The sequence below is a fragment of the Vanacampus margaritifer genome, chromosome 10 (assembly GCF_051991255.1).
Source record: "Vanacampus margaritifer isolate UIUO_Vmar chromosome 10, RoL_Vmar_1.0, whole genome shotgun sequence".
NCBI lineage: Eukaryota > Metazoa > Chordata > Actinopteri > Syngnathiformes > Syngnathidae > Vanacampus > Vanacampus margaritifer.
The window spans coordinates 14765967-14781226 of NC_135441.1; the positions used below are offsets into that span (position 1 = coordinate 14765967).

The window sequence follows — 15260 nt, forward strand, 5'->3', positions numbered from 1 at the left end:
GTTAACTATGAGCGTTTGGATGTAATTAGTGGCCTGCAGCAGCTGTTATAGACAGTTTGTCCCATTCAATTGCTCTCCTTGCCCACATGTGAGGGCATTACAGTAGCTTTACTGCAACAAATTTGTGGCTACAAATAGAATCGAACAAGTGATGGCTCACAATTTGAAAAACTCGTTAGTTGGGAAAGCCAGTAGTTAAGTATATCACTGTTTAAAAAGTAGGCCTACTCAAAGAAATGTGAAGCACAGCCACATAAGCAAATTGTAACTTAAAGCACCTCAACAAATGTTCAACAATCTACACACGTGCGTGAACGTGTAAGTCATTCATCCGACCGTCCCGAGCTATTAAGTGAGGTTTTATTTGAAGCCAGTGTAAACCTCCGACAGCCAGAGAGCCCTAAAATAAGAGTGGAAACGGAAAAAGCTTTATTGGCAGTGTTAGATGAGTGCACTGGCAGTGTGTAAACAGACGAGGCCATCGCCATGGAGACAAAGAAATACACCGGAATATTGCAAGAGAAAAAAAATATTTTAAACAATGACGGCGGGGGTCATTTCTGGGGCTGTGAAATCCTTCAAACCTCTGAAATATGGCAATTATTAACTACCAAAAAGGTTACAGATTTGGATAATTATTGTGTATGCTGTCTTCACAGTTCATCAAATCCACCTCGTGTTCTTATTGGCTGCTTCCGCACCCGCCACCGCGGGTTCGTCCCACACCTTGGCCAACGAAAGGAGTTCAATCGAGAGCACATACGAGCTCACCAAATTTCTGGAATACCAGCTCAAGGAAATCAAAGATGTCTATGTGAGTGTTATTTGGATTATTTGATCAACTTTATTTGTGTGCTGTTGACTTCCTGTTCCTGTCTATAGTTTTTGACGTATGAAAATCATACTGCAAGAATATCCAAACTGTTTCCTCTGGGGGCCACATACAGACAAATAGAAAGATACAAGGGCCACACTTTGAAAAAAAAACAAAACTTTATTTATTAAACACGGTGAAACCAATCCATCAATCAATCAATTATTTATATAATGTTTTTATTTTGAAAAAAAATTTTTTTAGGTTATCTAAATAGCATTGCAGGCCATTAGCATATGCGGGCTGAAAAATGTACGGCTAATTCTAACTCGCGCTGTAGATTAGACAACCCTCAATCTTTTCTTTTTCAAATATTAACATATGTGCAATATTTTGGAGTTCATTTGCAAACGCATAGCAATTTAAATAGCTCAACATAAAAGAGGTTGCAATTTTGTAAATATTTTCGTACCACTATTCCAAACATGCTGTTCTAATTATTCTCGTGTATGTGAAATATGAATTAAGCAGCAAAATCCACCCGTTGTTATCCATCTCAAGGGGCAGCCATTTTGTCACTTCCTATCGACCTCAAAATGACCTCACAGTTGCTCAGGTAACAACCAATCAGGGCTCAATTTGTGAAAATCACATAACCAGAGCTGTGATTGGTCGTTACCTGAGCACTGAATGGACAACAAGTGTCAAAATGGCTGCCCCTAAAAACAGGTCGATTTTCCTGCTTATCAGAATGCCAGGTTTAGACCATAAGAGACTATAATATATTATTTAAACATGATAGTAAACATTTTAGAAGCCCCCCCCCCCATTTCTATACTTTATAATGTGAATAGAAAAAAAGAAGAAAAAGCACACTGCATCTCATTCAATTCTAGTTTGAGATAATGTTGTTCACTCATTTCTTTTCACATACAATTTTTCTCCCACTTCGGATCTCTAAGAAATGCTGTATTGCGATGAAACTGTACCTCCCTTTCAACTGATTTGGTCAAGGTCTATTAAAGTGGAAGAAGTGCAACACAGAGAATCACATTTTAACTTGAATCATTTTACCACATGAGTGCTAGAGACCAATGTTACTTCTGGGGAATTACTCGTGGGGATTATGTGAGTTCAAAAGAGATTTATTGACATTAAATACCTTTGTGCCATTTCTGTGTCAGTTTATATTATTTCCAATAGCTTAAGCAGATATGTCAAGGTTGTGTTATTTCAAACATTTACTGCACATACTGTATGTGTTTCTCAGACAATGGAAGCATTTTGTTTTTGGCGACCCTCCTGTGATCACATCTGTTTGGTTCGGCTTAATGTGCTTGACAAGATCTGAAATTCTTGACATTCAACTTGGACCTGAACTTTCTGCTGCGTGTTTGTGTGTCTGCCCCCTTTAGCTGACATACCTCGGCCCCCCGTTCAACGATAAAGACTTTTCGCCGCCGAGGCCCAATAGCACGGCTCTCACGCTGCCCAGCGCCGCCACCCGCCTGGAGCTGTGGCACGGCCTGGAGAACCAAGCCCGCCTGGCTCAGAACCAGAGGGCCTACTCGGTCCTGTTGGCGGCTGTGAGGGAGCTGGCTCGCTCCACCCTCTGCCCCTCCCTCAAGACCTCCCTGCTGCACTTCTGCACAGGCCTGGACGGCCTTTTGGGCTCCATATCGGCGCTGATGACCACCCTGGGCTACGCCCTTCCTGAGAAGAAACCCGGTGACCTTCAGAGGACGGCGGGGGGAGACGGCCCGGTGCCTCTGATCAGCAGCGGCTCGTACAGGTCCAGAACCAGGGAGAGGACTGGGAGGCGGAGCCAAGGTGAGAGGGAGGGCGGTGTCAACGTGGACGTGAAGCGAGGGAAAGCGAGGAGGCGACTGGAGGCGGATGGAGGAAGGAGCGACGGATCGAGGGAGAAGGTAAGAGGAGAGAGGAGGAGAGGGAGGCGGGAAGAGCCAGAGGCCTGGAAGTGGGACTGGGAGGAGGAGGAGCGAGCGGTAGGGACGAGGAGATGGGGGAGGAGCTTGTTGAGCGTCGGCGAGGATGCCGAAGCCGGGGAGGGATTCAGCTACAACCTCCAAATTCTTCACACGGACACGCTCAGGAAGGAGGACGGCGTCATTGTGGACGGAGGGAAGAGCTTCTTCGTGGACTTCTCCTCGCCACATCATCAACGCCGGCCTCCTCGCTCCCTCCTCCCCCCCACGCTGCATCCCCCTCCATCCACCCTCTCCCTTCTCTACCAGCCCGGGCCAGGTGAGGAGCACGGCCTCGTCCCCACGGCCCCGGCGCTGTCATTACATGGAGGCCCCTCGCTCCTCTCGTCCTCCTCGTCATCGTCGGCCGTGCTCCTCTCCGTGCGGCCGGCCATGAGCGACTTCGCCAGGAAGGTGGAAGGCTTTTGGATACTGCGCGAGCTGCAGAGTTGGTTGTGGCGTTCGGCGAAAGACTTTAATCGCCTCAAGAGGAGACTGAGAGGATGAGGAGACGCAACACAACAAACACACACGATGTACGGTGTGAACCTTGACAGTATTTGCACTAGGGATTGGCGTTTGACTCCATTTCCTTGATCGACTATGGGGAAATTAGCGATCAATTAATCGATTATTTGTTATTTAAAAAATAAAATTAAGGTGGACAGGATTGAGGACGAGTTGTTAGGACATCCAATCAGTCCAATCAGTTCTGAGGTTGGGGGTTCGAATCTTGGCTGCCTTATGTTCGTCACCTCTCCCACCCACATTCCATTAGGTTCACTGAATATCGAGTTTTGAAAAATAACCAAGACTTGTTTTGGGTAAGTTGTCACATTGACTTTTTTTTGCTTGTTTGGGGGGGGGTGAAGGGGGGGATTTCCATATCAAAACAACCCAGAAAGTTAAGTCAAATTGATCCAATTAATGGGCCGGTCCAACCTTTAACCAAAATTGGGTCATTTTGACTCAGCAGTTTTTAGGAGGAATTGGCTGCCTGGTCTCTGTGCCTTGCAATTGGACTGACCCACAACTTGGGTCAATTTGACCCAGCTTTCTAAGTTGCTTTGTACAAACAAATATTTTTTTGTACATACAACCCATTTATTTGTACAAAAGAACTAAAAAAAAAAAAAGATTGGGATTGATGGGTCAAATTTACCCACGTAGCAGGTCGGTCCTTTTTTTTTTATTTAACCAATTGCTTTTTTTTTTTTTGACCCAGCAGTTTAATAAATAATCTATTTTGACCAAAAATTAGACCAACCTGCTGCTAGGGTCAACTTGACCCAACTTTTGGGGTTGTTTTGTACAAACAACAATTTTTTGTACTAAACAACCCAGAAAAAAATGGGTTGTTTTGTTTTTGGAGGCAGGTCAATTTTTTATTTTTTTACTAAAATTGATTTTAAAAAATTACGAACAGTTTTAGGGGTGTAATGAAGACAAGTGCTATAGAAAAAACAATACATGACCAAGACAATTCACGTCTGCTTTGTATTACGCAAGACTTGTATCTCAACATGGATGTAGCTCAACTTAGCTGATGCTCATTTTTGTCTTCTTTATACTGCAAACAATTATTTACCTGTTCAATGGACCAAATTCTTAATGATCCATGAATACATTATTTTGCCCATCCCTAATTCACACAAAACATAGACTTTCACTTTAAAAACAAATTCATACTGAACGTTTGAACATTTATTCAAAATCCAGATTTAGGTTCATGTGCTAGTTTGCCCTTTGCCCTCAGTAAGACTAATGAACGCACTAGAAGACTGACAGTGTCTTACAAGTCATGTTTTTTCAGCACTAGTGCCAACTAGTATGCAATTGAACCTTACTAGTAAAGTGCTGTACTAGTTACAGTCCTATGCCAAACTAGTTGACATGTGACACAAACTAGTAGCCTGCTGGACCCAACTAGTAGCACCGCATAATTTCACACTAATAACATGCAGTTGTCCTAGTATGGCAAAGTTGTCCCACTCGAACAGAACAGTCAAACAGTAGTGGAAGGTAGGACTGGGAAAAAAAGCATTCATCATTCTTCTAGTTTTCTACTAGCGCAACAATTTGTCTTAATAAAGGGGACAAAAAGCATACTAGTACACGGAGCTAAAGGATATCGAAAATGCTCCGATGACTTTCCATAAACGCATTTGTGCATTTCATACGGGAATGGGAGAACGAGGGTCATTTGGCAGGTCATACACACACACGCAGACGCACACTCAATTACTCGCACCATCGCACACACTCATGAGGCTGGCCTGAATTACCGGACTTCATGGCTCGTAGATCACCAGAAATACCGCCGCAGGTGGTTTACACACACACACACACGCACTCACACACACACACACGAGTGTCAGCCATTGAGCAAAAACAGATTCAGTGACACAATTCGTGTGAATCAGCAAACATTCATCAGAAATGTTATGAATGGAGAGTAGACAAAAGGAGTGTGGCGGAAGAGAAGGAGGAGGAAACCGCCGGAGGGGCAGAAGAGGGGACGAAAGCGGGATGAGTCAGCGGACGAGCGCTGTAAAGAATGGCCGGAGGGGGAGAGCAATGCTGAGTAAGCACAAGTCAGCTGGTCACTTACAGTAACCGTACAACAGCGCTTTACACTGTAAGCAGACAGTGGTGGTAGCACACACACATTGAGGAGCCTCTGAGGTCAAACGAGATGCTTTCTGAATTTAGAATCCAATTTGGGCATAGATTTCTGATTATTATTATTATTATGTTTATGGATAGGAATTAAGCAGCAAAATCCACCTGTTTTTATCCATCTCAGGAGGCGGCCATTTTACCACTGTCCACTGAAAACGACATCACAGTTGCTCAGGGTTCAGGTAACGACCAATCACGGTTTAGCTTGTGAACGTCACGTGACCAAACCCAGAAAACAGGTGATGTTCACTCCTCATTTGTTACTTGAGCCTTTTAGGCACTGTGGTGACATTTTCAGTCGACAGCAAGTGGCAAAATGGCCGCCCCCATGAGATAGGTAAGAACAGGTGGATTTTTCCACTTAATTTATATTAAACACACAATAGCTCAATGCTGTGTTTAGACTAGTGGGCACATAGAACATAAATATTTTTGACTTGACCTACCATAAAACTGTAAAAAAAAATCAGTAATCTTACTGTGAACGTTCTCAACCTTAGCTTTTACAACAAGTGATGGACAAAGTGACACCAAGGCAGAAGGAGATTATTACTTGTGCTGACTCTTTTATTACAAACGTCAACTTAGCCATATTTTACTGAGCAGGCAGAACAGAGATGTTTGTTTGATCCACTGTTACAAAATGTTCCGTTCCCTCCCTTGTCATCAGACTTTTTTCCTTTGCCATCACTGGTATCCTTCTGTGGTGGTATCACAAAAAAAAACAAAAAAAAACACACACACACACACAATAAGAAGCGTTTGACTTCAGAAGTTCCACTGAACTTTAGTTTACCCGAACATTGACCACACAGTTTTATGTTGCGCTCAACTTGAGAAAATCCGACCAATACAAAAATGTTCGCATACGAGTGTCTATATTACTTTCCACCCTGTTTGGACATTTTTCCCACAAACCCCTGCAGTTACGGCACATACAATATTTCCCTGGCTTTTCGCGACTGCCTGTTCTAGGAGTTCAGTGTTTTAATGAGTGATGGTAGTAGCAGATATACAGCTATGGAAAAAAATAGGAGGACTTTTTGGATATATTTTTCATGTGCTGCAAATAAATGGTGTAAATGTCCAAAAAGGTACATTTTGGCATCATTTTGATAGCATTCCATAAATGAAAAAAAAAACAAAATCAATTCTGATAACCAAGAAAAGATATCATCTTCCTACAAATTCCTCTACGTTTCTATAAAATGCAACAAAATTACTGCGAGAACAAGTCACGCCAGGGATAGGACACGGTGTAAACATACCACTAAGTTATTTCTTGGATCATTGTACGGTCATCAAATGAGAAGTTTTCATTGGCTGTAAAGTTTAGGGCTCAGCAAACATGTGTGATCCAGAAGAAGTCAAACATGATGCAGCCTGATGGAGGTTATATCTAATACATGAGCAGGAGAAACTCGATGCTCCACTATAAATCTTTACCACAGGTATCTTTGATGGGGTTATTGATAACCTCGCGTCTCAACCATAAATCCTCGTCGACTCCCTCGGCGCGGCTGAGTGTTATGCAAGTGTGTGTTTGGGCTTCACCTCATGTTGTTTTGGGCCTCCTCGGTACATTCTAGCGCAGAGGACAGTTTACAAGACAGGCAGGTTGCGCTCGCACCTACTGGAAATAAAAAAGACAGGAGTTGGGTTTGAGAGACAGTTGGCGCCAGCGTTTAGTGTGCAGAAAAGACAAAAAGGATCTTGCGCTCAGGAGCTGGCATGGTTTCTTGCGCTTCTGTGTATATTTGTGACTCACATGTGAAAGTGATTATTTATGGCTTTTTAAAAACTCACAAGTTTCTTGATGTTTTTTTTTTTTTACCCCAGAAAGAATCTATGATTTTTACAATGTGCCTTTATAATGTGGTTAAATGTTATGCGATAGTCTTGGGCCATCATTAGATTTGTTGTTTTAGTCATGTTGATTATTTTAAATTATTTTTCAGTCTTGTTATTAGGATACAAGCAGAAATCATAACAAAAAAAGTGCATGTCACAAAGTAAAGTGTACGTCCAAAAAATAAAACTAAATCCTAAAAAAAAAATCACAATTTGCAAATGTATGTCAACTGTAATTAATGTCACTGTTTCCACCATTTCAAAATCACTGCTACACATTAAAACAAGAAAGCTAGTGGTGGCCTAAGACATCAACAGTACTTTATTGTATTTATTAAGAGATGTTTATTTATTTTTATTCAGTGTGGAAAATACTGTATCAAAAACTCAACAGAGAATAAATATTAGCTTTTGTACACAATGTGCTGTTTTTGGTCATTGGGAACAAATTTGACATGCAATTTTAGGTGATGTGCAGAGTTTCAGAAATGAGCTGTTGTCTGGAAACAAAAGCCAGTTCATATCCCCCCCCCCCCTCCAAAAAAAGGCAGAGAAAGGCGTGGCCATGCGACACTTTTTATTCATCTGCTCAGGTGAAAATTTACGATCTTTCCCTTTTCATCTTCCCCACCGCACTTTTTTCTCGTCTCACTATCTCACGAAGCTCCTCTTCCCGCTAAACATCCCTCTGACCTGTGACAGCCAAGGATTGACATGAGCGCAGGTACGAACACACCTCTCGTAATCCCCCTGCATCATGTTAAGTCTTCTCTTCCCATCCCGTGCGTCCTCTCACACCCGTTTTGTTTGGCCTTCTCTCTCCCTTTTTATTGCTCTTACCTGAGCATTTTTCCCACATGTGCTCTTTAGCTTCTTCTCTTTGCCCCCCTCAGGCTGGATATTAAAGGATCAATGAGGACATCCCAGCTCCCACCTCCAAGCTTCACACCTGTACACACACGTGACTGAAGTGAAATGTTTGTGCGTGGACGCTGGTGCTGCTTTTGCACCGCACAGTAACTCCCTAAGCTTGTTACTTTGATAGTGTCCCGTGGGAAAAGTGCAAAACCACGAAGCATTAAACACATCGGTCACAATGAGACAGCTAAGAAAGAACCCACAACCTGGAAAACACCACTCTACACTGTAAAAAAAAAAAAAAATGTTTTTTTTACCTTTTTGATTGAACATCTCAGTCTTTTTTCTTCATTTAATAGTGTTTCTCTTGGCTGCACTGCTTCTAGTATATATATATTCGGATGTTGTTGTTTTTTTTTTGTTTTTGGCCAATCAGATTTTACCCTCTGTGTTGCCATAGCAATCAAATCTGTCCAGGGGCCTTCAGAATCAGTAATACTGGCAATCGGACTGATCGGACTGGATTTCAAATTTACCTCACACACTCTAAAAAGAGAATTGTTGAACCAATTTAAGATTATAAATTGAATTGTTGATCAATTTAAAAAAAAATGCTTCAAGTGGTAGCTAGTCCAAAGTGAATATAGCCTATTAAGTTTAACTGATTATGAGTTCATTAAACTTAACCTTTTCACCTGAATTAAACTAAACTAAATTAATCCAAAGTGACTCCAATCCAAAGTATTAAGTTTAATTAACTCATAATCACTTAAACTTAATACATCCACTTTGGACTAACTTAATTCAATTGTGTGTTACCACTTCAACAATTCAATTTGTAATCTTAAATTGGTTCAACAATTCTCTTTTTAGAGTGCAGGGCCCGCTAGCTAGCCCACAATAATAATAATAATAATAATAATAATAACAATAATAATAATAATAATAATAATAATAATAATAATAATAATAATAATAATAATAATAATGTTATTATTATTATAATTATTATATGCATGGTTTGCACCCGGCAGATGCACAAAAGGAACACCAACAAAGACTGTGAAAAAAACATATATATAATGATAATAATAATAATATGCATGGTTTGCACCCGGCTGATGCACAAAAGGAACCCCAACAAAGACTGTGATTTTTTTTAAATATAATAATAATAATAATAATATGCATGGTTTGCACATGACTGATGCACAAAAGGGACACCAACAAAGACTGTGGGAAATAAATAAATAAATAAATAAATAATAATAATGATCAGCATTTTTCCCGATGCTCTGATTGGTTGAATGAAGCAAAATTGTGAGACCCACATTAGACAAAACACATCTGTAGCAATTACACTTTAATACATTACATTTTGAATTATTGATACCCACAATGGCTGACTGATGAGATGGAACTCAATACATACATACTTCAAAATCCATTTTCTTCTTTCAGGAAATCATGAGTTTTTGACTGAAAAAAAGAAAGTTCAAACATACTGATGTTCTGTAGTACACCTTGTCACTGCTTCAGGATTAACGTTTTTTGTTTGTTTGTTTGTTTTTTCTAGCTGTGAATCCTCAAGTCATAAACCTGTGATTCCAAAACATGGTGCAAATACCTGTATATCTATATTTGTTCAACTATTTATTGTATGGCAGCAACATAAAGAGGCAAGCAGAAAAATGACATACTGTTCATCCATTTCAGAGTACATCACATTTACTACACCACTACTGCAAACAGCACATTATGCTGTTGCAAATGTCAAATTCAAAACTCGCACAAACGGTACCCAGAAAACAGCTTCGGGAAACTTTCACAAAAACATAGCTTGTCAATGTGCAAAGTCGCTCACCCTTAAAAGCAGCATTAGCTGAACAGGAAGTGACTTTGATCCATGGTGTCACTGCTGACACATTAGCACACATTACTCATGAGTGAAAGTTGAGGCTGGGGTGGGGGGCGGGGGGGGGGGGGGGCAGCGTTGACTGGGACATGACACATGTACATGAAAACACGCTCAAGACATACGCTGTGTGTTTTTTACATTTAGTTAGCAATGAATGAGCGGCTGCCACCAGTCAACAAAGACTGCTTTGTGCGCTCCCGCGAGCATGTGTGTGAATCATTGTCAATGTGTCAGAGCTCCTTCATGCAAAGCCAATTGGATTTTAATTGCATCACCACGTTCACAGTGATACGTAATACAGTAGGACGTGAGGGTATGAAGGCCGTACAGGCCAAAAACAACATTTACCGCTCACATACACACACAAATCTCACAGGTACAAAACAACCTCTCACATTCATCAAAAAAATATCACGAGTCAAAAAACTCTCACATGCACAAAAAAATAAAATAAATAACACACAAACACTCAAAACTAATTCTCATACTAAAAAATTCTCACGCTAAAAAAAACTCATTGGAACCAAATAACCTTTACATTCCACCTTACATTCACTCTCACAACTAAAACTCTCTACACCCAAAAAAAACTACACAACCCAAAAAAATCTCTCTCTCTCACACACACACACACCTTTTACTCACATAAAAAAACTCTCACACAGAAAAAGCTATCACATTACCTAAAGAAACCTCACAAACACAAAAAATCATGCACAATATAAAATGCTCACACTTACCCAAAAACCTCTCACATGACACCCAAAAATAACTCTCACATCCACAAGAAACCTTTCATGATCACCAACAAACACACACAACAAAGAAATGTCAATCACATGCACCAAACTAACTTCTCACACTCCCCAAAAAATTCACCTGCATAAGCAAAACTCTCACTCACCCAAAAACAACTCTCATATTAATCTCACTCAGGAACTCCTTCACCCCAAAAAATTGTCATCTCATTAGTGTGTCTATTAGATTTTTTTGGTGGGAGAGTAAGAGGATTTTTGCGTGTGGGAGAATTTTTGTGCAAGTGAGAGTTTTTTGTGTGTGTGTGTGTGCGTGTGTATGGGAGGGGGGGGGGTCTTATGTGTGAGTGTGAGGTTATGTTGGTGTTTTTGAGCGTTTTCTTGGTGAGTGTGATTTTTTTGTGTTTTTAATGTGAGTTTTTGGTATGTGAAAGGATTTTAGTGAATGTAAGCATTTTGTCTTATTGTGTGTTTTTAGTTTTTAGGGGGTGAATGAGAAGATTTTTTTTGTGTGTGAGTTTTTTGGCGTGTAAGAGTTTTTTTTGTGTGTAGGTCAAAGTCCTTTTGGTGAAGTTTTTTTTGGTGAGCATGGCAGGTTACTTAGTATTAGTGAATGTTTTCTGGGGAAATGTGTGATTTTTTTTTTTTAGGGAATATGAGGTTTTGGGGTTTTTTTTATGTGAGAGGTAAGTGTTATTTTTGGCCTATATGGCACATCCCCATGATAATCCCCCAGTAAGAAGACAGGCAATGAGTGACAAGTCATCAACGTAGAGTAACTGCCTCATGACAGATGAACTCGGCTGTGCTCCACACAGGCTGCTGATCCTCTAAAGATGTGAGGAGGATCTGATCTGATGCGAGAGCCATATTGTTGAAAGACGTCAAAACATCCAATGTGGCCCTGGAACCAGCATCCCAAAAACTTGCTGTATTTTTAAATGATTTGACTGGGATTTGTCATGTACTTATGATACAGTGATCCAGCCTTCCATTTTCTATAGCGCTTGTCCTCAGTCAGGTCATGGGTGAGCGAGTGCCTATACCAGCTGATTTTGGGCAATAGGTGATACATAAAAATAAATGAAAAGTATACACACCCCTGTTCAAAGGTTTTAATAATATTAAAGATAAATCATTATTACACACACACACAATTAACCTACAAGCTGTGCAAACCAATAAAAAAATGCTAATATTTTCCAGAGGGGAAGAAAAAATGCTAAAGACTGAGATAATGTGGTTGCACAAGTCTGCACACCCTCCTAAACCTGGGGATATGACTGTGTTCCAAATTAACCAATCACATTCAAAGTTGTGTTAAATGGGAGTCAGTACACACCTGCCAGCGTGTAAAGTGCTTCTGATTAACCTTGAATAAAGTTCAGATGTTCTAGTAGGCTTTTCCTTACATTGTTTGCTTGCTAACAGAGGCCTAAAGGTGTTGTGCTGTATTTTGTTCATAATTCCCGCCAACTCGATTACACAATTTATCATCATCACTCATTTAGGTCAACATTGGCTCATTCAGGATTCATCAGGAAATTTCTGAAATTAGTTGGCTGCACTGGGAGAAAAGGGGTGAATAATTTTGCACGCCCTACTTTTCGTTTTTTTGTTTGTAAAAAAAAATAATAATAATTTTTTTATATTGTATAAATTTCTTTCTACTTCATGAATGTGTCCCAATTGGTGTTGATTCTTCACACACACAAAAATAAAATTGTATATCTTTGTTTTTGAAGCCTGAAATGTAGCAAAAGGTCAAAGCACTGTTGCTTTGCCATCCCATTCATATCTTTTCGAGGATAACTGATTGTATTTTGGAAAAGTGAGCAACAAATCCGAATTGTGTCACTTGAACCATAGTGTAAATCCAGTTTGAAATTCAGGTGTCATTCACACCAAGTGTCCATTGTCCTTTGTCTCAATAGATATCCAATTAAAACTAAGGAAACGGCAAAACGCTTTAGAAAGTCTGCTCACACTAGCTCTCAAATGCTTTTCCATGTGTGTGTCTTCCTTCCGCCATGTCCTGTAGCATCCCATCAAACTGAATAATTCCCCATTTTGTCTCATTTGGTGTCATTTTTTTTGCGTCTCCCCCTCCATTTTCACCCCACGTGTCCCCTTGTGGTCTGCTACAATCAAAAAAGCTTTTCACGCTTCCTTTCAATTCCCTCGGCCACCCCCGTGTTTCTCCCTCTTTTTCCATCTGTCCGGCGCCTTCTCTCTTTCTTGTCCTTTCCCTCCCTATCTGTTCTGCTCACCTGCAGCACATAAAAATTCCTCTTTTTCTTCTCCAGAGGATTGCCGGGTCGCTCTGGGATTTACCGCATTCCTCCATGCTGTCTCTGTGTGTCTGTCTCCCCCTTTTTTCTCGGGCTTTGGCAGCACTACACAGCTCGTGATCCAGCCCATCTTCTCCTTTGTCTTTTTAGCACATTTATATCCCCCATCTGGGCTTTTTTTTCCCACCTCCCTCCATCCGTCTCGCTCTTTATTCCAGCACGCACTAATCCTACGAGCTGTCAGTTTGGTGACCTCACCCGAGTCACCATACCTGCCCCACCTGGCCTCTCCCTCCAGCTGCCACGAGCTGGAACATCCCGCCTACGCTCTCTTCGCTGGAGGGCGCAGGGTTGGGCTGCAGCTACTCACCAAGGTTTAGGGGGTGCACGTAGAGGGAGGGGAGCAGCTTCGGGGCGCGGGGGGCCCGGGATGAAGCTGATTTATGCGTCCATCTATTGTTGGCTAAACGTTTCATGTCACAGTCTGAGAGCTCCGATGGGCGAAACACGGTGACCTGTCGTTACCCCTTGTCGCTCTTTCAACATGTTCTCAAAGGCAATTAAGGGGGAAATTGCTTCATCTGAGAGTTGAATGGCGCTGTGTGTGAAATTGAAAGACGGAGGACTCTCAAGCCATGACAGGAGAAAACTTATCTGATGCGGAGAAACAGCAACAATACATTCAACTTTTAACCTACCTCACACAACTGCCAACTGTCTTTGGTCACTTCAAATTGCATCATATTGCGAGGCACCGACCTCACTTCCAGTCACTACAAATATTATCGTGATTTGTCCCAGCCGATCAACAAAGAAAGGTCAATATACGTACGTCATCTGGAAAATGTTGTAACTAAATACAATGAAAGAATTTCATTCCAGTATATCAATATTATAAATACAGTGAACTTCCTCTATTGGCAATTTGGCATACGGGGCAATATATGACGCAGTGTAAGGGCAACTTTAGACATGTCTGACAACTAGTGGTGATTGGTGATATTGCAGCTAAAAAGCTACAGTTGAACCCTGCATATTATTTGCATTTTTTTCCCCTTTCTTTGTAATGAATTTTCACAGCTTTTGAGGGACCAGCTTTTTGTTTCCACACATTTTTCGTGGAAAATGTATATTGAATGTTCGTTAGTGTTTTTGGAAGATGGTAAAAAAAAAAAATAACAATAATAATAATAATCATCATCAAGGGCCTATTTAGAGTGTAGTCCGCCGGCCTCCAGTTGCCCATCCCTGGTTTATAAAAACCGCCAACTTGATGCTAGTTTTGCTACCCTGTCTATTGTGTTATGTTGTGATTTGACTGTATCACAAATTGTAAAATTCATCTGGGAATTTTACTGCTTTATTGTTGTAAAGTTCTCTGCTACCATTAAGCGCTCAAATTTTTGCTCACAACTCAAGACAAAGAAATCATCCGAGTGACGGCTCATTTCGAAAAATGTGTAAGTCGAGGTGCCACTCTATTGTGTTGGATGATAAGAAATTGTTCAAAGTCTCTTTTCCACTATGAACTCAGTAAAAGCCAAATCAGATTGTTAAAACTTTTGAGCAGGATGTTTGTGTTCAGGGTCTTTACGTGGGCTTTAGGGGGGATTCAACTTGTGATTTTAAGCCATGCTGGAGGCTATTGTAAAGCAAGTGTGTTAGGGTGCGGTTTAGGATTGGTTAGAGTTTCGGTACGATTAGAGTTAGGGTTGATTATGCAAGCTCAAATTGGACATTTTGATGTGTTCAAGAGTTGATGCTAAAACTGTCAAACTGATGTTAAACCTGTTGAATATTTCTCTCGTCTACCTCAAAAACAGCAAACATAAACGCTCATTTAATGCTAATTGACGCTATAGTGGCTCCAAAATAGTATCCAAGTTTAGAATGCTTAGGGAGCAAAACGATCCTATTCTCTTCATCGGGCCAGATGTCCATATGAGCTCCATTGAATGTGATTCCGCTGATGAATGACCCGCAAACATAAAAGCAAAGAAGTCCGCTTGAGGAAAAGAAAACTTCTGATTTGGGGGCATGTCAACACTGTGTTTTCAAGGCACAAACTAGCCTAACATCATAAAAGTTGTCATGTCATAAATTGCT

General features: G+C 40.8%; 1 protein-coding gene and 1 long non-coding RNA gene across 2 annotated transcripts; one reads left to right on the forward strand and one right to left on the reverse strand.

The window, feature by feature from the left end:
- The first annotated feature begins 541 nt into the window (after positions 1-541).
- On the forward strand, positions 542-3516 carry clcf1 (cardiotrophin-like cytokine factor 1). Its single transcript, XM_077578676.1, has 3 exons — positions 542-596; positions 660-814; positions 2230-3516. The coding sequence occupies exons 1-3, from the start codon at positions 542-544 to the stop codon at positions 3304-3306; spliced, it is 1287 nt and encodes a 428-aa protein (XP_077434802.1). The 3' UTR covers positions 3307-3516.
- A 3262-nt stretch (positions 3517-6778) lies between these two features.
- LOC144059320 (uncharacterized) lies at positions 6779-10089 on the reverse strand. The gene is made up of 3 exons (XR_013295630.1): positions 10055-10089; positions 8173-8281; positions 6779-7114 (listed from the first exon to the last, which is right to left on the reverse strand). It is a non-coding gene; the product is annotated as an uncharacterized LOC144059320 (long non-coding RNA).
- Positions 10090-15260: the final 5171 nt, after the last annotated feature.